Genomic DNA, 23227 nt, shown 5'->3' on the forward strand with positions numbered 1-23227 from the left:
GATCGTCCCTGACAGGTGTTTGTCTACCAGTTCTTAAAAACCTCCAATAACAGAGAGTCCATAACTCCCTGGATAACGTGCTCCAGCGCTTAACTACCCTTACAGTTAGGAAGTTTTTCCTCATGTCTAACCTAAATCTCTTTTGCTGCAATTTAAGATCGTTGCTTCTTGTCCTGTCCTCTGTGATTAAGAACAATTTATCACCCTCCTCTTACAACAACCTTTTATACGTGAAGACTGTTATGTCCTTCCCTCAATCTTCTCTTTTCCAGACTAAACAAACCCAATTTTTTCCCTTTTGTAGCTCTCCTCTGGACTTTCTCCAATCTGCCCACATCCTTCCCAAAGTGTGGTTTTCAGAACTGTACACAATACTCCAGTTGAAGCCTTATAAAATGCTAAGTAGCGTGGATGAATTACTTCTCATGTCTTGCTTATAACACTCCTACTAATACATCTCAGAATGACTTTTGCTTTTTTTGCAACAGTATTTCACTGTTGACTCATATTAGTTTGTGACCCACTATAACCCCCCATCTTTTTCTGCAGTACTCTTTCCTAGCCAGTCATTTCCCATTTGTATTTGTGCAGTTGATTATTCCTTTCTAAGTGTAGTAGTTTGCATTTCTCCTTACTGAATTCATCCTATTTAATTCAGACCATTTATCCAGTTTGTTAAAATCATTTTTAATTCTAATCCTGTCTTCCAAAGCATTTGGAACCCCTCCCAGCTTGGTATTATTCACAAATTTAACAAGTGTACTTTCTTTGCCATTATCCAAATCCTTTATGAAGATATTGAATAGAACTGGACACAGGACAGATCCCTCCGGGACCGTACTCAATATGTCCTTCCACCTTAATTGTGAACCATTGATAACTACTCTGAGTCTGGTTTTCCAGCCACTTGTGCACCCACCTTATAGTAGGTTCATCCAAGCTACATTTCTCTAGTTTGTTTATGAGAAGGTTATGTGAGACAGTATCAAAAGCCTTACTAAAGTCAAGATATATCACATCTGATTACCCCCATCCATAAGGCTTGTTACTCCATCAAATAAACAACTTTAATCTGAATATGAGAGGAAGGGAAGAAAATTGATTTGGTTGTTCTCCTTGAGAGACTTTATCCTTATTTATAAATGTATGCAATGTTGTTGAGATAGTATGGTAAAAGAAGCCCTACAGCTATGAAGAAGAATAGCTGTGGCAGTCAACAAGGGAATTGCTAGTATCACATTTCTGGATGAAAAATGCTATTTCCTAGAGTCAACTAGCTGAAAAAAAAAAATCAAACCAAAGCAAAATCAAAACAACTAATGATGAAGTCTTACCATATATGTGCTAGAAGATTTTGAGACAGGCCTGAGTGCATAAAAATATCCTTCACTTCTTGGCCACTCACATAGCCATCCATGTCCATATCAGTTTTTAAGAAAATTTCATCGTATCGCACCTTATCAGACATTGGTACCACCCAATTCAGAGATGGCTGAAAAACAAAAAGGTTTTGTTACGTTAGCAAAAACCAAATACAACCTTTATAATACACTGAGGGCTCACCTGTGCATAATGCTGAGTACTCTCAACGTCAACAGAAACTGAGGGGTGCACAACATATTGTAGGATCAAGCCTATAAACAGTTCACTGACATTTCCCTTCCCTTCAGTCACATATCAAGATTAATACTGTATGTGAGCATCTCACAAATACTGAGAAACAGAATGTTCATAAACTGGGTACATTCTTCCTATTTATATACAGACTTACTAACACCTCAGACTGGTGTGCTTATTGACAGTGCTCTGCACTGCAACTCAGGAGATCCATATTGGAGTCCTGGGCGCAGATTCATCCCTATACTGCTGCTAGCGCTGATGCAGGGACAAGCTCCCTCTCTTGTGAGCCCAAGCTACTGATCATGCCACTAAGATTTGTGCTAAAAGAGAATTTTCACCCTTTAACATTCAGCATTCCCCACATCCTGTGACATCATTTGTTTTCAAAACATAAAATACTTTCTCTCAAAAAAGTGCTTTCCTCAGGAAGAAAAGTGATCCAGCAAAAAGTCATTTCACTATTTTGCACAGTTCATTGCAAAGGATATAAAAATTAACATGAGACTTGTACCTGTGTTTGCTTGATGCTGTGTTTGGGTGACAAACTTCCTGTGCTATTCAGGCTGTTTACACTACCATGGGATGGGGTAGAACGAAGGCTATCTTTAGGTGGAGGACTTGCAGGAAGAACAGGAACTGCACCAGGAAAAACTGGCGTCTTCTTTCTTTTGGAAGGTGGTATAAGCGTGGGGGGTAATACTGAGGGAACTGGCTCCTTCTCAAGAGCTCTATATACCAAATGCATTGCCTGCAAAGGCAAAAGTTAAAAATATCTGTAATATACCAATGAAGAGAGGAACACACAACAAACAGTTTCCAATGATAAGTGTCCAAAATACTAGGGAGAGGGAGGTAAACATGATAAGAGACAAGATCAGAGATACAGGTCAGAGCAGAGTTGTACATGACTTTGAATGCAGGACAAAATGTTTAAACTTGATACTCTGGGCAAGGGAGGGCCAGAGGAGGGTTTCAAGGAAGACGACCATTTTAGTGGCTGTAATTTGAATGATCTGGAGTAGGGTGCAGTGTGAATAATGAGCGGCCAGAAAGGAGGAGTTTGCAATGCTCAAGACTAAGCTCAAGGAAGCAACAATAACTACACATTGCTTGTCAAACTTTTAATGAATTCAGAATTTAAAACCTACCACAGCAAATTCATCCTTGTCCAGGTGTCCATCCTTATCAATATCACTGAGATCCCAGACCTACAGTATTTAGACAAAAATTAAAGTTGAAGAACATGTTACAACAAATTTTATTAGTTAGAGTATAAGTTAATAAGTAGGTTAGAAAATATTAATTGTATTAAGAATGTTAATGCCCTCTAGAAATTTGAGGTGCATTTTCTGAAGATCATATTAGTTATACACGGAAGCATATGTTTAGGGCTGACGAGACATAAAGGGATACAAAGTCTCATCTGCTCTAGAACTTATACTTCAGCCTATGTTATCATAACTAATATGATTATGATGGAGAGGCTGAGTGGTACAGTGGATAGGAGACAGGCGGCGACGCAGGAGTCGTGGGCTCTATTTCCTAGCTCTGGCATAGATTGCGGTGTGACTTTAAGCAAGTCTCTATCTTCTTGTGGCTGTTTCCTTTCCTGCACTTTATCTGTCTTGTCTATTTAAACTGTAAGCTATCTGGGGCAGGACTGTTTCATTTATATAGAGTGACCCTAGACATCACCAAAACAGAAATAATAATACAGAGCCTGAAGCCTTTTAACACCAAGTGCAGCATAATGTTCAAGTGCAAGGTTAAACAATTCCTTTTCATTCACATCAAGGCAAAGAAGGAAGTGGTCTTTCATGGTCAGAGTGAAAGCATATTTCAGGAGAGATAGGGCTCATGTTGAACTAGTTGGAACCCAGACTTGGCCCTGGCACAGAACAGTATATATAGCTAGGAATATGGTTTAAAAAAAGAAAAGAAAAAGAAAAGAAAAAGAAAAGAAAAGAAAAACTGTTTAAGGATATTTACTGCATGTATTACATATTTATGAGGGGAGCCCCAGAAGTTCAAAGCGATTGCTCAAAAATAATACAGAATGTGTAACAAAAGTACAATGCAACACTATTTAAAACCCCTGGTTTACTGATGCTTTCACAGAACAACCTGTTCCAGAGTATATACATGATAGTTAGAGTTTATATTTAAAGTTGGTTTAATAGCTCCTAGTTAGGAAAAAAAAGCTAGTTGAATATAATGCCCTAAAAGGCATTATTACTTAGGTCAGGACAGCTTTTCTAACCAAGAGGCATTCACTTTCCTTTTAAACTGACTTGCTTTTCAATTTAGTAATTTTTAAACTAAAGTTCTTGCTCTTAAAAGAATACAAGACAAATTAAGCTGATCCAGCCTAGGGCCAAGTTTTTTTGTTGTTTTGCTTTTAAATGGACTACTTATTTAAGTGTCTAAATAATGGTTTAGAGAGCGTAACTTTAGGCAGCCATTTTTTTTAAATCTTGGCCTAGATCTGAACTATTGCTTCCATTTAAAGTAATGCTGTTATGATCAGTTACATTACATCTTTAATTTCATTAGAAAGAGAAGTTACATTAAAGAATGGTTAGGAAAATTTGCCGCACACTTACCCTTCCTAGGATATCAAGAGGCAGCTTTGAGTTCATCAGTACTGGTTTTACTTTGTCTCCTGAAAGTAAACCGTTTACTGGCAAAAGGCTTTCAAAAATACCATCAAACTTTGCTTTTTCTTCCACCTAGTTGGTAAGAAATAGCCTGAATAAGTAAAAAAGTGTGCCTGTGTGAGTGTCGAAAATTAAATCTTGCAAGAAACTAAGTGACTGGTCAGTAATTTATCATTTTAACTTCCTAGTTTTCCAGCGCACACCTGTATGCTAGATCCTAAACAGTGTGCTGTATTTAGATGTAAAACTCATGGAACAGGCTTTAGGACCTTATTTTTCTCAGTATGAAAACAAGCTTTCTAGAAATTACAGGACTGGGTTTACAATATGCATTTCTCTAGTGTTCTAGAAAGACAAAGCATTTTGATTCACACACTGGTGCTCAGATTTTAAGTTATGAAACTTTCAGAGATCATTTACACTACTAAGAAGTGTTACTTCCAAAGATTTTGCTTCCTACATTATAATATAACATACAAACTAGAAACCTCTATTTAAATGATTTGATCATTTAAATTTTACACAAGCAGAAATTTTATTTTACATTTATAACATAAAATTAGAAAATTAAGTTATAAATACAGGATATGTAGCAAAAATTACTGTTTTCATTTGACCATACAGCAGGCACGAAAGAAATCCTAATCTTAGAAGGTTGTGGGTTCAAGTTCCAAACTAATACTTGGGGATGGGATTGGTGAAGTGTTTCATTGTTCTTTAGATCAAACATTAACTCAAAGTGCCTTCTGCTCTGACTCTGGCAGCTAGGCAGAAGATACAAATCTTAGAGCACAACCCTCATGTCCTGGACAATGCTTCTTACAAATATTATACAGGTCTGTCGCATCTTACGCGCATTTAACATGGGCGATTTCAGCTTTACGCGGTTGGCAAAAAAAAAAAAAAAAAAGAGAAAAATAACAATTTAAATACTGTTTCTGTAGCACCGGCAGGCGATTCTGCCCGCCATTCAACTCAATGTAATTTTGACTATACGCAGTTTTCGCTTTACGCGCTAACCGCGGAACCGAACACCCGCATAAGATGAGACAGACCTGTACCAAATGCTGACAGAGGCTTGTTACAATACTTATATTAAATACAGAAATAAATAAAAATCCATATTCAGTACTGTGTAATGTTCACGTCTGCTTCAATAAAGGATGGTGTTCCAAAGTGGAAAGTATGTTCTCTTGGTAAAATTAATCTATCAAACACAGCTGCCAGAATCAGAATTTACATTTAAAGAATGGATTCAAATGTACTATCTTCTACACTTACCCTAACAGCCCAGTAAGCCTCTGTTGAAGGAGGTGTGATCAATAAGGGACTGCTAGTGTCATGCTAAAATGAAAAAAGTAAATATGTTTATGCACATGTAGCTTTCTCTTTAATATTTAAATGTTTTACAGATGGCTATTGATATGAAGTATTTCATTTGTTATACTGAAAAGAAAAACAAACTCTTGCATATCTTATCCAAATAGAAAAAAAACTTTAAATGTCATATTATTATTTATTTGTATTACTGTAGCACCTAAGGGCCTAGTCACTGACCAGAACCCCACTGTGCTAGGTGCTGTACAATCACAGAACAAAAAGACAATCCCTGACCCAAAGAGCTTACAATCTATGTCCTATAACTATCAGGAGAGTAATTGTAAAGTAGAAAAGATTTCCCCAGTTTTCATTTTAAGCTTCAGTTCTAAACTTAAAATATCACTTACAAATTTAGGAGGTGGTATAGTCAAGTTTAGATTGCTCAAGTTAACATCATGGCCATTCTGTGCACATGCTACGAGTCGCAATGCAACATAGAAACCCTACAAATTCAAACACAACAAGTAAATGCAGGGCATTCTGTTAATAAAAACAAGTAATCTAACTCACTATTTTTAAGCAGAATAATCTGTATATTGTTTTTTATGATACTATGCAGATACCATTGCTTAAATGATGAAACCACATTTCATAGAATCATAGAATATCAGGGTTGGAAGGGACCTCAGGAGGTCATCTAGTCCAACCCCCTGATCAAAGCAGAACCAATCCCCAACTAAATCATTTGGGGAGATGTTAAATTAATTGCTCTCACACTCCCACCCCTTCCATTTATTTCTATCTTTATATATTTCTACAGCTGGGTTTTTAAATAAAAAAAAGGAGACTTTGCAACAACTTTGTGTACAGTCTTTTTGGCTTAAGGAAAGAAACCCAATCAATAGTATACATTCTAAAAAATGCTTTCCCACAATTAAGCCATTGTTGCCAAACACTTTTTCTTAAAAATGAACTAAGTTTTAACAAACCCAAACCCCACAACCTGCAAAAGCTATTTAATATCCCAAATCATTAACAACAATATATGGGTAGACTTAGCCATTACATTTTAAAACAAAATTTGAAAAGCCATTCTTCATTCATTTATTTGCCAAATCCTGAGTTCAGGTTTTGTAACTCTCTTCCAAAAACTGATGCCATTACAAACACTCACAGGAGCTGCCAGCATAGTTGCATTCCCTGTTCTGCCTTTGCAACGGAAACACACAATCCTGAACTCAAGATCTAGCAAGTAAGTGAAAGAGAAACTGATTTTTAAATATATTTTAATGTATGTATTTGTAATTTAAGCTTAAATGGTCTGTTGGTGATTTGTGATATTAAATAATCTTTAAAATGTTTTCTTAATATTTGGAAGTTCGCTTTCAATTTTTTTTTAAATTTCTTGGACTTTAAGCATATCAAAATATTGTCAATATTTGCTACAGTATTTGATTAGTTTATTTTCATAATTTTTGTTAACCACAAATACCTAGAGTATTTTTAACAAGTTGCGACAGAGTGCTGAGAATCAGCAGCCGAACCAGCACTCTAGTCACTGTAAGTCCAATTTGTTTTTCCCAGTGAAGGGCCTGATTGAGGGAAGCAGGGCTAATTACTAGATCAGTCTGAGCTCAGGGAGCTAAGGAGGTAGTTATTCACTAACTGGAAGAGTAGAAAGGCACAGAAAAGAAGTGTAAGAAGGAAATGAGAGAAAGAGAAAGGGTGGGGAGAGGATAGGCAGGGCAGGGTAAAGGGAGATCTCTGCATGGATGATGTTTGTATATCACTGTAAACAGAGTTGCTGCATGGGACTATAATGGGTGGTTGTTGAGATAAACACAAATAAACTACAATCGGTGTTTACAAACTGGAGGTATTAGAGCCATTTGAATGAGAAGACAGTAGAAGAGGACTGCGCCCTGTCACACATGTGCATTTATTTTTTCAAATGACAGAAAAATATAATTAACTAATGGAAATATCTCCAGATTATCCATTTTAATTACATTAGTTTAGAATAGTAGATACATATTGGGGTATGAGGAGCACTGAAAAAGGCAGTAAAGCATGTAAGCACATGCGTAACATCAATGGAACTTAAGTACTATCCTGAATCGGGATGCTTTCCTGAATCAAGGCCAAAGTGTGCAGGGTTATATGATAGATTTATGTTCATGTTCACTGCACATTTTATATACCTGTTTATCCAAGTACCCTTTACCCTCTGGGTCAGCCAAATCCCATATCTGTGGAAATAAAAATAATTATAAAATTAAAAATACATGTATATTGGAAAGCTCAAATAGAAAACATTAGTACTTGAATTGTTTGTTCTATATTTCAAAATTTGAACTGCAAAATTTGCTTTACAAATTTTAAACCTCAAATTGTTAAAGTATATGTAAAAAAGAAAGTGCTCTTTATTTTAAAATCAAATCCATCACACAAAACCAGATGCAAACTCCATTGAAGTCAATGGGAGTCTGTTCACTACCTTTAATGACTTTTGGATCAGGCCCTTACATCCTACAATCTGAATGTCTCTTGCATTAGAGATCACATCTCAACCAACATACACAGAACAGTGATCACGCATTTTCCTGCACTCCCTGGCCTGCAGCTGTAGAGAGGAGCTCCCAATAATCCTGAACTCATGACCCAGCAGCAGATACAGATTTTTCTAATATTTTGTTTTAAAATTAGTAATTTAAAATCTACTCACTTTATTGTGTAATCTCTAATCAATCATTGTCATCTAACTCATTTCTCATCACAGCTAGTCTCTTTCTTTCTCAATAGGTTCTTATATCAGCCTTTTCACCACGGTATCTAAGCACCTTCCAGTAGTCCAATAAATGTTGTGATTAACTGGTTATTTCTCTTTTACATATCTTCAGAATCTACACTTTCTTCAAAGCCTCCACCATTAAAACTTTTATCCAAACCCTGGCCATCTCCCACCTTGATTACTGTAACAATCTCTTGTCTGACCTCACGGAATCACACCTCTCCCAGCCCCGGTCTGTCCACATTTTCCTCCTCCACATCTCCCCCTCTTTGGATCCCTCCATTGGTGGATTCCTGTTTCTTCCCTTCATTTTCAGTTTCCTTTTCCTCATCCATATATCTCAATATCTCTGTTCCCAGTTCCCCTTACTGCTACCTACACTCTTTTCAGTCATCTTGTCTGACTGCTTACTCCCTTTGTCTCCTCTTCCCACTCCTTTGTGCCTTCTAAGATGCTGTCTCATGAGCATAGAACAGTCTCATTGACAAGGTGCTCCCTCTTCAAGCAATTCTTTATATGACCTTATTATTAACTATCCCTTCATCTTCCTTATACTGAACTGTTTTATCTTGTGTGTTATAAACTTTCTGGGGCTCTTAAAATATCCACAGGAGCAAAGCTTTAGTCAGTGCAACCAAGGGAGTAACAACCAATCTACAGGTAATCTGGAGTTCAGAAAAATCAGAGGTGCACTGTATTGCACATACTCTCTAGCAAACCACATCCACATTCACTCAATACCAATTGTGATCATAATGCACAGAAAAAATACTGTATAATGTATGTGTGTCCCCATATAAACGCACACATACTTAACTTACTTTTCCAAGGATAATGTCTGGAAGACCTGATTTTTTAAGGAACAGTGCAGCTTCACTAGCCCCAACTCTCCCTGTGTATGTTGGATCTACCTGGAAAACAAAAATTAACTGACTTAAGTATGCCAGCTACAAAAGCAAAAGTAGAGAATGGAGATTCTCCTGTCCCTTAACCACCCAATAATAGAGCAATATTAATACACAGTTACCACACAACAGAGGGAACACTACAAGAAACTAAACTTAGAAAGGGGAAAAACAATTTTAAAAAAGTATATTAAAAACATACCTGTTTGTAATAAGTCTCATACAATGGATGCCCAGTCGAAAGCTAAAAAACAAAAAGGGTTGGTGGGTGGGATACAAAAAGAGAGAAAAGCAAGAATACACCATGATCAAATATATTCCACTTACAGGGAATGCCAAAAAAGTACATCCTGATATGAAACAAATTAAATTCAAATTATTTATTTCTGTATCACTAATATTACATATTTAAAATACAAAAACATAAATTTGTAACAATATCATAATATAACACCTTAAAGTTCTGAATCTAAAAATTAGGGTTCTGGCTGTATTGTTAACTGGACACACTACTTCAGGGGTCGGCAACCTACGGCACGCATACCAAAGGTGGCACGAGAGCCAATTTTTGATTCCTTCCCCCAGGGCACACATGGCGGGCTGAGCCACTCAGCCCACTGCCGCTCTGGGGTTCCCGCCGCTGGTCCCACTCAGCACCTGCTGCTGACCTGGGGGAAGGAACCCCAGATTGGCAGTGGGCTGTGACCCCAGCTGGAAGGAGCCAGCAGCCAAAACCCCAGAGTGGCGGCGGGCTTAGCCACTCAGCCTGCCACCGCCCTGGGTTTCCACCGCCGGCTGCCAGCCAGGGTCCCACCGCCAGTCCCACTCATCGCCCGCTGCTGGCCTGAGGTTCCTTCCCCCAGGCAGCCTGACCCACTCAGCCTGCCGCCGCTCTGGGGTTCCGGCTGCTGGCCCCTTGCCAGCCGGAGGTCCCCGCTGCAGCCCCACTCACCTTGCTTCCAGTCAGGGCCGGTGCAAGGATATTTTGCACCCTAGGCGAACCTTCCACCTTGCGCCCCCACCTCTCCCCCCGGAGCATCGCTTATTATAAACTTTCAAAAATGAATACTGCATAATGTGGCATTGTTCATTAGAATTAATACACATTTGGCTTGAAAATTAATTAATTTCATTATTTAGTCTACATATTTAATGAAAATAAATGAATAACCAGCCAGGGGCTGGCTGGCTGGCTTTGGGCATGGGGGTGCGGCAGGGGTTGGATGGAGACAGGGGGTGTGGGGCTAGCTGGCTTCAGGCAGGGGGGTGCGGCAGGACTGGCTGGAGACAGGGGGTGCGGGGCTAGCTGGCTTCGGGCAGGGGGGTGCGGCAGGGGCTGGCTGGAGACAGGGGGTGTGGGGATGGTTGCGGGCAGGGGGTGCAGCAGGGGTTGGCCGGAAGCAGGGTGGAGGGTTCCAGGGCCATCCCTAGATACTCTGGGGCCCTACGCAGCCCCCCCACAGGGGTGGGGTGGTGGTGCCCCAGGACTCTGGAGGGGAGTGGGGGGGCCCCAGGCTTTCATGGGGGGGCAGGCCTCCAGGGGGGCAAGGCTGGCAGGGGGGAACCACCCCCCAGCACTCACTGGTGGTGCAGCTGGGTCTCTGCACTTCCCCCTGCCGGTGAGTGCAGGCCCGGCCCTGCTGCAGAGCTCAGGGGAGTGGGGGCAGGGCGGGGCTGAGCAGGGGCGGGGGCCCTGAGGAAGAGCCACAGCAGCAGGGAGCAGCGCAGTGCCCCCGGCGGCTGGAGGAGGAATGACATCACTTCCTGGCCACCCAGAGCTGATCAAAGCCGCAGTGCCCCATCGCACAGCGGCGGGAAGAGGGTTACATGTTTAGCTGGCCCCAGGTGAGCATCCCAGACATTTTGGGCACCGCTTTTTGGCACCCTCATATGTTGGCGCCCTAGGCGGCCGCCTAGTTTGCCTAGTGGTTGCACCAGCCCTGCTTCCAGTTGGAGTACCAGCGCAGGCCCCCTGCCAGACAGGGTCCAGGCCTCTAGCCCTGCTCAGCCCTACCAGCCGCCAGCTCCACTCACCTCAGCTGCCGATCTGGGGTTCCAGCCACTTAACAACTGATCACTCAGAAGCCTGTGTGCAGCTTAAAGTATCAAAATACGTGCCACCAGACATTGGAAAACTCAGCAATGAAAAGCAAGGGCAAGGATCACACTAAACTAATAAGATCTGCATTTTAATTTAATTTTAAATAAAGCTTCTCAAACATTTTGAAAACCTTGTTTACTTTACATATAACAGTAGTTTGGTTATATATTATAGACTTACAGAGAGACCTTCTAAAAAACATTAAAATGCATTACCGGCATGCAAAGCCTTAAATTAGAGTGTATACATGAAGACTCGGCACACCGCTGCTGAAAGGTTGCCGATCCCTGCACTACGTGCTTACGGAATGCTCTGAACAATAAAGTTTAATGTTAATATTTAACCCTGATCCTGAGTTAGCGAAGTCTTCCTGCATGGACCCATTTTGAAGGATTGGGGTACAGAAACATAAGTTTAGGATAAATATATGCAATGTAACCAAATTAACATTACTATGAGAACTGTAACACTAGTGACTTGAGAGTTTAGATTTTTTTTAACATTAACATTGTTATTCAAAAGCAGCAGACAATATTAAACTGTGTATAGCTTCTCCCCCTCCGCAGCCTTCCCAACACTTAAAGTCATTGTGATGGGGTGGATGAGGGCTTATGGGCCTGCCACACCCTGCCCCAGAAAAGGGCAATAGAGAGGTCTAGAGTGGCTGTGTGGGAAATAGCCAATCAGGGCCAACCAGGTTAGTATAAGAAGAGCTGCAGGACCAGAGTGAGTTCAGTTCTCTGTTAGAGCTAGAGGAGAGTGGCTGGTGCTCCAGGTTGGCTGCTAGGATTCCACAAGGACAAGGCCCTGAGATAAGGATGAAGAATGTGTGGGAACCATGGGAAAGTAGCCCAGGGAATTATAGCAGTAACCCAGTCTATTTAAAGGGACATTGTGAATGGCTGCCATCTATAGAATCCCTGGGCTGGGACCTGGAGTAGAGGCAGGTGTTGCATCCCCCTCCGTGGAAAGTGGCCTGGAGTTTGAGGCACCCCAGAAGGGGAACTGTAGTGGCCCAGCTGAAGAGCTGGGGACAGAAAGGCCCAGAGAGGGCAAAGACACTGCCTCCAGGGAAGAAGCCCTGGGGCACTGATCTATTCCGGAGCAAGGACAAACAGAGACACCACAGAAGGCTCTGAGAGAGGCTGCTGCTGGACTTATACTCTGAAAGGGGTTTGCGCTGCTTTTCTCTATCAGACAGACTGTGTATGACTTGGCTGGAGGGCTGAGTCTCCGAAGACCACCACAAATAGAGAGAGTGCAGGCATATGCACTCGGCCAAGGGGTGCTCACGAGAGGTGAGTGTGACCCCGTTACAGTCAAATAACTGGGGAATAATTGTCTAGTTTCCCAGACTTCTGGCTGAATAGATCAAAACAATAAAAAAGCTTGTTTAATAGCCTCACACACAAGAGATGGAACATTTTATTTGGGCAGAAGTTTGTAGAGGTTACAATGAATAGAGCACAATATAGAAACTGAGGAAAAACTGTGTCTGGAGCAAAACAGCCCCATCCCCCATCCCTGGGTACATTAACCATTTAAAAATGAAAACACTCAATGTGTGCAAAATTTTAAAATAGCAATTTATATAGAAAACCTATACCGAAAACCTACTGACCGCTATGCCTACCTTCATGCCTCCAGCTTCCATCCCGGGCACACCACAAGATCCATTGTCTACAGACAAGCACTGAGGTACAACCGCATCTGCTCTAACCCCACAGAGACCAACACCTACAAAATCTCCACCAAGCATTCTCAAAACTACAGTACCCGCACGAGGAAATAAGGAAACAGATCAACAGAGCCAGACGTGTACCCAGAAGCCTCCTACCGCAAGACAAACCCAAGAAAGAAACCAACAGGACTCCACTGGCCATCACATACAGTCCCCAGCTAAAACCCCTCCAGCGCATCATCAGGGATCTACAACCCATCCTGGACAATGATCCCACACTTTCACAGGCCTTGGGTGGCAGGCCAGTCCTCGCCCACAGACAACCTGCCAACCTGAAGCATATTTTCACCAGTAACTGCACACCGCACCATAGTAACTCTAGATCAGGAACCAATCCATGCAACAAACCTCGATGCCAACTCTGCCCACATATCTACACCAGCGACACCATCACAGGACCTAACCAGATCAGCCACACCATCACCGGTTCATTCACCTGCACATCCACCAATGTAATATATGCCATCATATGCCCCTCTGCTATGTACATCGGCCAAACTGGACAGTCTCTAAGGAAAAGGATAAATGGACACAAATCAGATATTAGGAATGGCAATATACAAAAACCTGTAGGAGAACACTTCAACCTCCCTGGCCACACAATAGCAGATCTTAAGGTGGCCATCCTGCAGCAAAAAAACTTCAGGACCAGACTTCAAAGAGAAACTGCTGAGCTCCAGTTCATCTGCAAATTTGACACCATCAGCTCAGGATTAAACAAAGACTGTGAATGGCTTGCCAACTACAGAACCAGTTTCTCCTCCCTTGGTTTTCACTCAACTGCTAGAACAGGGCCTCATCCTCCCTGATTGAACTAACCTCGTTATCTCTAGCTTGCTTCTTGCTTGCCTATATAAACCTGCCCCTGGAAATTTCCACTACTTGCATCCGAAGAAGTGGGTATTCACGCACGAAAGCTCATGCTGCAAAACGTCTGTTAGTCTATAAGGTGCCACAGGATTCTTTGTTGAATTTATATAGAGAAATTCCCACACACTTAAGTTATGCAATGTTTAAAATGCTATCATTCAAATCAGGTCTATGGTGTGTTGTGCCTTTTCTCTTTAAACTATATCTGCTTTCTCCAAACAGCCTGTCCAGTGACATTTGTAGACAAGTTTTCACCACAACACCAACATTTCACCAGAGCAAAATGTAATAGTGCATGCTGACATGTTCAAAGTGATTAAATTCACAGCTGTATATTTCTTGATTATGCAATCCCTATTTTATTTGTATGTTGTACATACACGTCACACACAAACTACATTAAAAGTATGATATGATATACACTCAAAACTTAGGAAAAACTAGAATTAAATTACCTCTGCAATCATAATCCCACCCCCCGCGTGGATATGCATGTGTTTGTAATTATGTAGGTGTTTAAAAAAAGCAAACTGAAAAACCAGAAATTCCATCATGTGGAATCATAACTAGCACCCTCACGGATCACCAGTAGGGCTGAAACCTTGAGATGCATACTACAGACCTCTGCCATTTAAGCTAACAGAAAAAGTGATAGCATTAATAAATTGACATCCTCTTCATGGATCTGTCACTAGTAGAGGATGAGACCCATTTTGCAAAGGGGTTTCCACAAAAATGTATGACCGCAGAGGAACAGCAAGACTAACAATCTTTGGTTTATTCCAAATTGTGGAGGGGACTGACCCTTCTGTTCCTGTTCCCCCAAGCCTAACACATTCTGTCACATCCTCTCCACCCTCTCCCTGTACTGCCTCTCTCCCATCAGCTTCTTGTCCCAGGCTCCATGCTAGTCCACATCTTCCCTCTGGGCTGTCTTAGTGAGTCTTCCCTCCCCAGGCTCATTGCCCAGACAGTGCCAGTCTCCCTCTCCACTGTCAAGCAGGGCCAGCCTCCTTGCCCTCACAGTCCCAGTCCAATTCAGCTCCCAGTTCTCCTCCCCTTAGGTTACAATCCTAAATCTTCCCCTTGCCAGGCTCTTTGTCCCAGTCTGCTCCCTCTGCCACACCTGTCCTCCTCCCTAGGTCTGGCTTATTCTCTCTGTATTCTAATCAAACCGTTTCCTCCTCCATGCTGCCTGAGTGCCTGTTCCCCAGAGGGAACATTGAGAAAACAAGAGAGAGAGTCTCCATATTCTTGGTTCTGGTGCTGTGACATAGTGATCTGCAACAATTGGCAGGAAAAGTCCTGCTCAGCCCATGTAGTCCTGGGTTGGAGCATGCTTGGTACAGACAGAATCTTCAGAGAATCTAGAGGCCAATCTCTACTGCACATGTGCAAACTTAGATTTTTTTTTTCCAGAGTCTTATAAGATGGCCAAACTTGGGCTTTTATTTTCCCCCACGAGAATAGCAAAAGGTTCATCCCTGACACAAAGGCAACCCCCTGCCAAAATGTCAAGTTCCTGCTCTAAAACACGGAGGCACACTAGAACTATAGCTTCTCAAGAAAACAGTTAAGATTGTGGGTTTTGTTGTTGTTTTTTTTAATATAATCATGGGCAAAATGATCCCCCCCCCAGTATTTTCCTCAGAAATGGCTGGACCATTTTTGTTAAAACTTTCTTAAAATATGAAGGCTGAGACAGATACTTGACTTGGGAAATTCTAAGCCAAATAGTTAAAAATTGGCAAAGATATAGGCAACTGAAAACAGGGTCTTACAAGGGGAAATGTCAGGCTAACTGAAGTATAGGTGGAGCTTCTAGCTCCACCTATAACATTTACGTCCGTGGGTATGCGCATGTGCACATACATCTTGTGTCTTAACAGAATTAGAAGCATGTGCTTGATGTACCACTAGGAAGGGAAGAATCCTGGCTTTCCAATAATACACAGTTCCCTTTCTGAGTTCTGACTGGTACACAACTGAATATTGCTCATCCTTCACTTTGACCATTTTTGGGGGTATCTGTGCATATTTGGGGAAAGATGGAAATGGTCTGTGTCATGTTGATTTTTATCTTTGGCAAGCTAGTAGAAATCCCAGGGGAGATTAAATAGCTGGCAGAGCGCTGGTGAGGTAAAATATACATAATTAAATTTATCAAAGGGTATCACCACCACTTCCTGTTTTGATATAGCATTGAGATTTGATTTTATAGGCATGCTTTTAGGCCCTGAGCCTGTGAACACTCATGTACATGCTTAACTTTAAACACAAGCAAGTCCTGCTGAGTTAAAATTAATGCGATTATTCACATGCTTAAAATTAAGCAAATGTTGATTTGCAGAACTGGAACCTTAGACTGTATAAAACAGAAGGTTCAATGTAACAAAACTTCATTTACTGGGAACATTACTGATATATTACAAGCACCTCACATTTTTGCATTCTGTATAAACAAAAAATAATACAGCCCATTTGAGTCATTATTTAAATGTTTACAATCACTTATGCCCAGTCTTATTCTGGATGCCTCCATGTAAAGATACTTAAAGTATTACATCTGTTCCCCCCCCCCATTCTTTTGTATTCCACTTCGGTGGGTGGGTACACACACACACACCTTTTCCAAGGAAACTATCCAACACTGCTAACTACCTATTTAGAAAATGTATCAATGTTGAAAGAAAGAACTATATCCTGTCCACAGCAAGAAGACCTAGTCTTTCAGTAACATGTACAAATTGCATACAAATAGATAATGCCAAGAGAACTTAGAACAACAAAGCTCCCAAACATCAAAGGAGACATGTGCAACTAACCATATAAAAGCAGGATTTCTAGTATGGTAAATATCCGAGACGTGCCATATGGGGTACATTTTATCAATCCACTGTAAAACTGTTTTACCTACTTTATTAGATAAGTCTTTAGCAAGCACTATAACTACCAACTTCTATGAAAGAAAAAATGTTCCCCTCTGAAGTCTAAGATATCACAAATGATAGCTTGATATGAAAGGCCAGAGTCTAATCACAAATTTAAATTGTAAACATCCGTACATATCATGAAAACATCTAGTATAATATTTATACACTTGTGGGTTTTCTTTTAGATGCTTGTCAGCCATACTGTTTATCAGATCAGAAATGCTTTCTACCACAAAATTAGGGTAATTATTGAAAAAAATTCTACCCTAAAGTTTAAGCAAAATCATGAAAGCAAAGTGCATCCACAAGGACAGTCCTTTGCTTCCTTTGTATATTTTGTTTAGAATTAATAAATAAAAGACAGAATGCTTGCCGTCTTTCACTTAAAAAATTCTGTTTTATCCATCTGGGGTATGTGTGACTACAGCCTCGTCGCAACCAAAGCCAACTTTGGAATTCTTTCTTTGCTAGAAACTTAGCAAGAATACAAATTAGCAACAGTGAAAAACGTATCTGGGGCCAATCAGGGCTCTGATCTGTGCCCAAAAAAGGGCTAGATAGCAACACTTTCCCATAATGAGGCACTTGGCAAATTGTGTTGTACAACAAATTATATCAAACACTGTGGAAACATAACTACTTAGAGTGTGATAAAACTTTTTCTTTTTAAAAAGACCCACATTATTTCTTCAGAGCGCTAAAATGTGTCTTAAGTAATTATTCTGAGCATGTTGATACTACTTTTTGAAGACAACTCCACTGGAGTTTCACTCTGGCATTCTTAAAAGCAGTGCAAAATATGGTGGGTATTTTAAAATTTATTACTCATGGTCAGTACATGGCACATTTAAGTTTGTATGGCACAGTAAGTTGTGTAAAAACAGTAACAACTATTTTGCAAAAGTCTGACTTCTGAACAGATTCATCAAGGTAACTAGATCTGTTTCTTCCACAATGATAATTACACACAACTTGTCAAAGACTTCAAGAGAGCAAGGAGTTACTTGACTTTATATCAAAAACCCAATTCAGTCAGCAAGTTGCTTGAGCTTTTAAAGCTCTATACAAGAGAACATGCATTTCAGGGGTGAAATTTAAAAGTGAAATAGAAAGCTTTTAATATTTTCTGAAATGTATATGAAGCCAGACGGTCTTATGTTGCAAAGACAGCATGGAACTATGTATCCAAGTGAAGTCTCACAAACTGCAAGAGAAGATAGAACCCTGAGCTCGGGACTTGGGGGGAAAAGAGACTTAAATATATAACTACTATAAAGTGGAAACATTTTATTAGTTACTCATTTGGGTTCTGGAGCTCCCCCACTTAACTGTAAACCTTGCTGACAAATACCAGGAATGTGTAACGTCGTTAGTAATATCTAGTGCCTTCCTCATTTGAAATCTAGATCAGATTTGCCTATAAATATTCAAATACACTTGGAAGATTGACAGTTGTCTTTCTAAATACACCTCTACCTCGATATAACGCGACCCAATATAACACGAATTTGGATATAACATGGTAAAGCAGTGCTCCGGGGGGACAGGGTTGCGCACTCCGGTGGATCAAAGCAAGTTCAATATAACGCGGTTTCACGTATAACGCAGTAAGATTTTTTGGCTCCTGAGGAAAGCGTTATATCGAGGTAGAGGTGTACATGACTGATCTATTGCAAGTGGTGAAGACAGGGTTTCACTTTAAAGACTTTGGGTAGATTTATCCCCTCATAGGAAATCAGTTAGATAATGTCTGCAAAGCACTTTGCAGAGGTAAAGGACTATGTAAACACCAAGTATTGCTGCCATTATTCAAGATTTTAGGTAAGCATATAATAGCAAGTGTCATGGTAGGGGTCTACTACAGACCATCAAATCAAGAAGAGGTGGTGGTTGAGGCATTTATAAAACAAACCAATATCCAAAGCATAAGACCGGGCTTTACCCAGACATCTGATAGAAAAGTAATGCAGTTGTGGGAATGTATTGGGGACACATTTTTGTTCCAGAAAGAGGTGGAAGTAACCAGGGGACAGGCCTTTTAGACTTGATTTTGACCAACCTGGAGAAATTGGTAGAAAATCTGAAGGTGAAAGGTAGTTTGGGTGAAAGTGATCATGAAATAGACTTCAGGATTCTAAGGAAAGGAAGGAGTGAGAGCAGTGAAATAAGGTCATGGAACTTTAAAAAAAACTCCTCCCACTTTAACAAACTCAGAGAACTGGTAGGTAAGGTCCATGGGGGGGGAGAATTCAGGATGGCTGGCAGTTTCTCAAGGAGAAAATATTAAAGGCATAACTCCAAACTAGTCTGAGGCAAAGGAAAGACAGGAAGACTAGTGAGAAGCCACTATGGCTCTCAGGAGCACTTTAATGATCTGACAATCAAAAAGGAATCCTACATAAAGTTGAAACATGGAAAAATTACTAAGGAGGAGTACAAAGGAATAGCACAAACATGTAGAAACAAAATTAGAAAGGCTAAGGCACAAAATGAGTTACATGTAGAAAGGGACATAAAAGGCAGTTAGAAGAGGGTTCTTTAAATACATAAGGAACAAGAGAAAGATGAATCAAAGCATAGGTTCTCTATTTTGCAGAGAAGGAGAGCTAAGAAGTTAAAAATGATGACAACAAGAAAGCTGAGGTGTTTAATGCCAATTTAACTTTTGTCTTTATTAAAAAATCTAATGGTGACCAGATACTCACAATTAATATTAACAATAAGGGGGAAGGAATGCAAGCCAAAATAGGGAAACAACAGGTTAAAGAATATTTAGATAAGTGAGATGTACTGAAGTCAGCAGGGCCTGATGAAATTCATCCTCGGGTACTTAAGAAACCAGCTGATACAATATTGAAACTGTTACCAGTTATCTTTGAGAACTCCAGGAGCATGGGTGAGGATCTGGAGTTTTAGTGGATCACAAACAGAATATGAATCAACCATGTGATGCAGTTTCAAAAAAGGATAACTATTCTTGGATGTATTTACAGGAGTGTCATGTAAGACCTGAGAGACAACTGTCCCCTCTATTGGGCCTCAGTGGAGTACTGTGTCCAATTCTAGGTACTGCACCTTAGAATAGACATGGACAAAACTGAGCTAGTCCAGAGGAGAAAGCAACAACAATTATAAAAGGCTGAGACCCTGTCCTATGAGGAAAGGTTTTTAAAGAAACAAAAAACTGGGCATGGTTAGTTTTTAGAAAAGAAGTGGGGGGAGGGAAGGAAACCAGATGGGTTTCAAATATGTTCAGGGCTGTTATTAAGAGGATGGTGATCAACTGTTCCCTATTTCCATCAAAGGTAGGGACAAAAGTAATGGGCTTCATTTGCAGCAACAGAGATTTCAGTTAGATTATAGTTAGAAAGGTTTTCCCAATAAGGGAGTTAAGCTCTGGAATAGCCTTCCATGGGAGTTGGTGGAATTCCCATCATTGCAAGTTTTTAAAAAACAGGTTAGACAAATATGTGTCAGGGATTGTCTAGGTTTAGTTGGTCCTGCCACAGCGCAGGGGGTTGTACTTGATGACTTCTAGAGGTCCCTTCTGGCTATACATTCCTATGATAATGACAAGCATTAAAAATAAAATGTGTCCAAATTGTTCAGGGTCCTTCTCTCCACTGCAGAATCCTGATTATCCCACTCCACTCACTCACTCTTTGCTAATAAGGAGTAAGAAGAAATGAGCCTTTCAAGTGTGTGTCATCAGCTTCCATCAACTACGATACAGTAGAACCTCAATTATGGAACATCTTAGGAATGGAGATTGCTGGTAACTCTGAAATGTTAGTAACACTGAACAAAACATTATGGTTGATCTTTCAAAAGTTTACAACTGAACATTGACTTAATATAGGTTTGAAACTCTACTATGCAGAAGAAAAAAGCTACTTTCACTTTTTTTTAGTAGTTTACATTTAACACAGTATGGAGGTGGGCTCCACTGCTGCCTGATTGTGTACTTCAAGTTCAAAGTGAAGCATGTGGTTGAATGTCAGTTCATAACTCAGAGGTTCTACTGTACTTCTGACCCCCACATTTCCACCACAACAGTAGGCAAGCACCTCTCCAAGATTTAAAAAAAAAAAAAAACTTCTCACAACATCCCTGTGCACTAGGCAGTATTAGCTCCATTTTACAAATGGGGAAACCAATCCATAGAGAAATGAACTGACTTAAGTAAGGTTATCCCAGGAGTCTACAACAGAGCTGAGAACTGAATCAAAGTGTCCTGAGGCCTAGTCCAGGGCCTTTCACCACAAGATGATGCTGCCCCTTCCACTACAGTGGTTCAATACCAGGCCCTACAGCTTGGGTGGGGAAAAAAGGAACATCAACGATCTTCATCCCAAGGAGGAAGCGAGCATCCGTCCTCCCTCCCTGAGAGTCCACCTCAGAGCCTGCTGCTGGGTAAGGGGCTCAAAGACCCGCCATCAGCCGGCTCCCTCCCCACATGCTCAGCCCCGCCCCGGCTGCTGCGGGGAGCTAGGGGCTTGCCCCCCTCCGAGCACTGACCCGCCAGCGCCGGATGGGGCCCAGCTTCCCACACCCAGCTTCTTCTCTCGCGCCAGAAGCCGGTTTAATGCGCCGGTTCCAGGCCGCCACCCAGAGGCCTGTCCCCCTGGCCCGGGCTTTCCCCCGGCGGGGTCCAACCCCCGACCACAATTAGTGGGGCCTCTGGCCCAGGCCAGGCCGGTTACCTGCTGGCTGTGGGGAATGAGCGCCGCCATCTTCCTCCCACTGACTGACTCCGGCGGGGCGGGGGGAAGGCGGAGCGGTCGTCGCCGAAGGAAGGGGGAAGGGATCAGCGGGCCCTGCCAGGCACCGCAGGGAACTGGGCGGGCCTGTTCTTGCTTCACCGGGAGTCCTGAGACCTCGTGGGGTGGACTCGATGTGCAGGTAAGGGGACTAGGAGGTCCCGCTACAATGCTGTGCAACTCCGTAACAATGAGACCGTCCGTAGCTGCTTTTATCTGAGGGTGTCAAAACATTTTACAAGATCCCATCATTATCCCCATTTGTACAAACCATTGGGGAAACGGGCTTGCCCAAGGTCAATTGCAGAGCCAAGAGTAACAGGCAGGAATCGTGATTGCCAGTCTCCACCTTCAGTTCCCAGAGAATATATTTACTTTATGGAATACACTAGGACAGAGTTAAGCTTAACTAAACAAACAGGTGGTTGTGCTAACAGTAAATTGGCACGTTTGTTAAAATATATTTCTACTGATAACATGAAATTCACACACAAAAACTAAATTTGTTAATATGCCACTGGAGGCACTTTTCAAAAATATGTTAGGGTAGGTTAAGCCTCCTTACACTTCTAAATTTTAGCTTAATCAGGTTCTACAAATCACATAAAACTGGGGTGTTAGTAACTATTTATTCATATATTAACTGATGAGATTTTTTTTTAATTCAAGGGATTTTATGTACTAGGGAGTCCTCTCTATCAGCTCTTTCTTCTCCAGTCACTTTTAAACACCTTAAACCTTTAAAAGGCAATGTAGTCTAATTGACAGAACAGGTGACTGGGTATTAAGACTCCTGACTCTGGGAGGGACTCCAGGGCTTGTGTCTAAAGACACTTGTCACTATATTCAAAGTATGGTAAAACAAGTTAATGGTCACTGCAGAGACTTCTGTTTTTCTGGTCATTGTGTCAGCAACATACTAGAGGCAAAAAAAACCACCCTCACAAAAGAGACAGCCAAACATCTCTCTCTCTCAGTCTTCTTTGTCAGCCAGTTCATCTTCCGTCACTAGGCTTCTCAGTCTTCCCCCAACCCATTCTCACTCCCAGTCCCACTCTTCTCCGCTGGCTCCAGGTTCAATCCGTCTGCATTCTTTCCCCCTTGGTTCCCAGTTTCATTGCCTCACCAGTCCCCCTTCAAGCTCCTTGTCCAAATCTACCACCCTCTGTTATTTCCTGTCCCGCCCATCAGATGAGTACTGCTCTTGTCACTTCTCTATTAAAACCAGGCAACTTTCTCCTTCATGCTGCCTGGGCACCAGTAGGGGGAGCACTGAGTGCACAGAAGAGAATCTCTCTGTTCCTATATCACAGAAGCCTACAACAGTCAAGGAGCAGCAATTACAGAAGTCCTGCTCATCCCTGAGCTGGAGCATGCTCAATAGTGCTGAAATGTTTGGATAATTTAGTTACCAAACTCTAACAAGTCTCTACTAAGTAAGTTTAAATTAAGATTTTGGAAAGATTTATAACTTGGCTACATGGAGCAATTTTTCCATAGAAACAGCAAGAGCCATCGTGCTATGTTGG

The 23227-nt window shown here is 41.3% G+C and overlaps 1 protein-coding gene across 5 annotated transcripts in view; it reads right to left on the reverse strand.

The window, feature by feature from the left end:
• Positions 1-21867, reverse strand: part of EPS15L1 (epidermal growth factor receptor pathway substrate 15 like 1) — a 90237-nt gene extending 68370 nt beyond the window's left edge. For 3 of the 5 annotated variants that reach the window (XM_044998531.1, XM_044998530.1, XM_044998532.1), the window contains exons 1-10: positions 21642-21867; positions 9496-9537; positions 9210-9299; positions 7799-7846; positions 6005-6100; positions 5559-5621; positions 4224-4349; positions 2769-2828; positions 2132-2368; positions 1335-1492 (exon numbers count right to left, since the gene is read on the reverse strand). In XM_044998531.1, coding sequence (XP_044854466.1) covers positions 1335-1492; positions 2132-2368; positions 2769-2828; positions 4224-4349; positions 5559-5621; positions 6005-6100; positions 7799-7846; positions 9210-9299; positions 9496-9537; positions 21642-21671 — 950 coding nt within the window. In that variant the 5' untranslated portion in view covers positions 21672-21867. Of the gene's footprint in view, positions 1-1334; positions 1493-2131; positions 2369-2768; positions 2829-4223; positions 4369-5558; positions 5622-6004; positions 6101-7798; positions 7847-9209; positions 9300-9495; positions 9538-21641 lie in introns of those variants that run through there. The other 2 variants (XM_044998533.1, XM_044998534.1) reach the window with 2 other exon arrangements.
• Positions 21868-23227: the final 1360 nt, after the last annotated feature.

This window comes from Mauremys mutica, chromosome 24 (assembly GCF_020497125.1).
Source record: "Mauremys mutica isolate MM-2020 ecotype Southern chromosome 24, ASM2049712v1, whole genome shotgun sequence".
NCBI classification, from domain to species: domain Eukaryota; kingdom Metazoa; phylum Chordata; order Testudines; family Geoemydidae; genus Mauremys; species Mauremys mutica.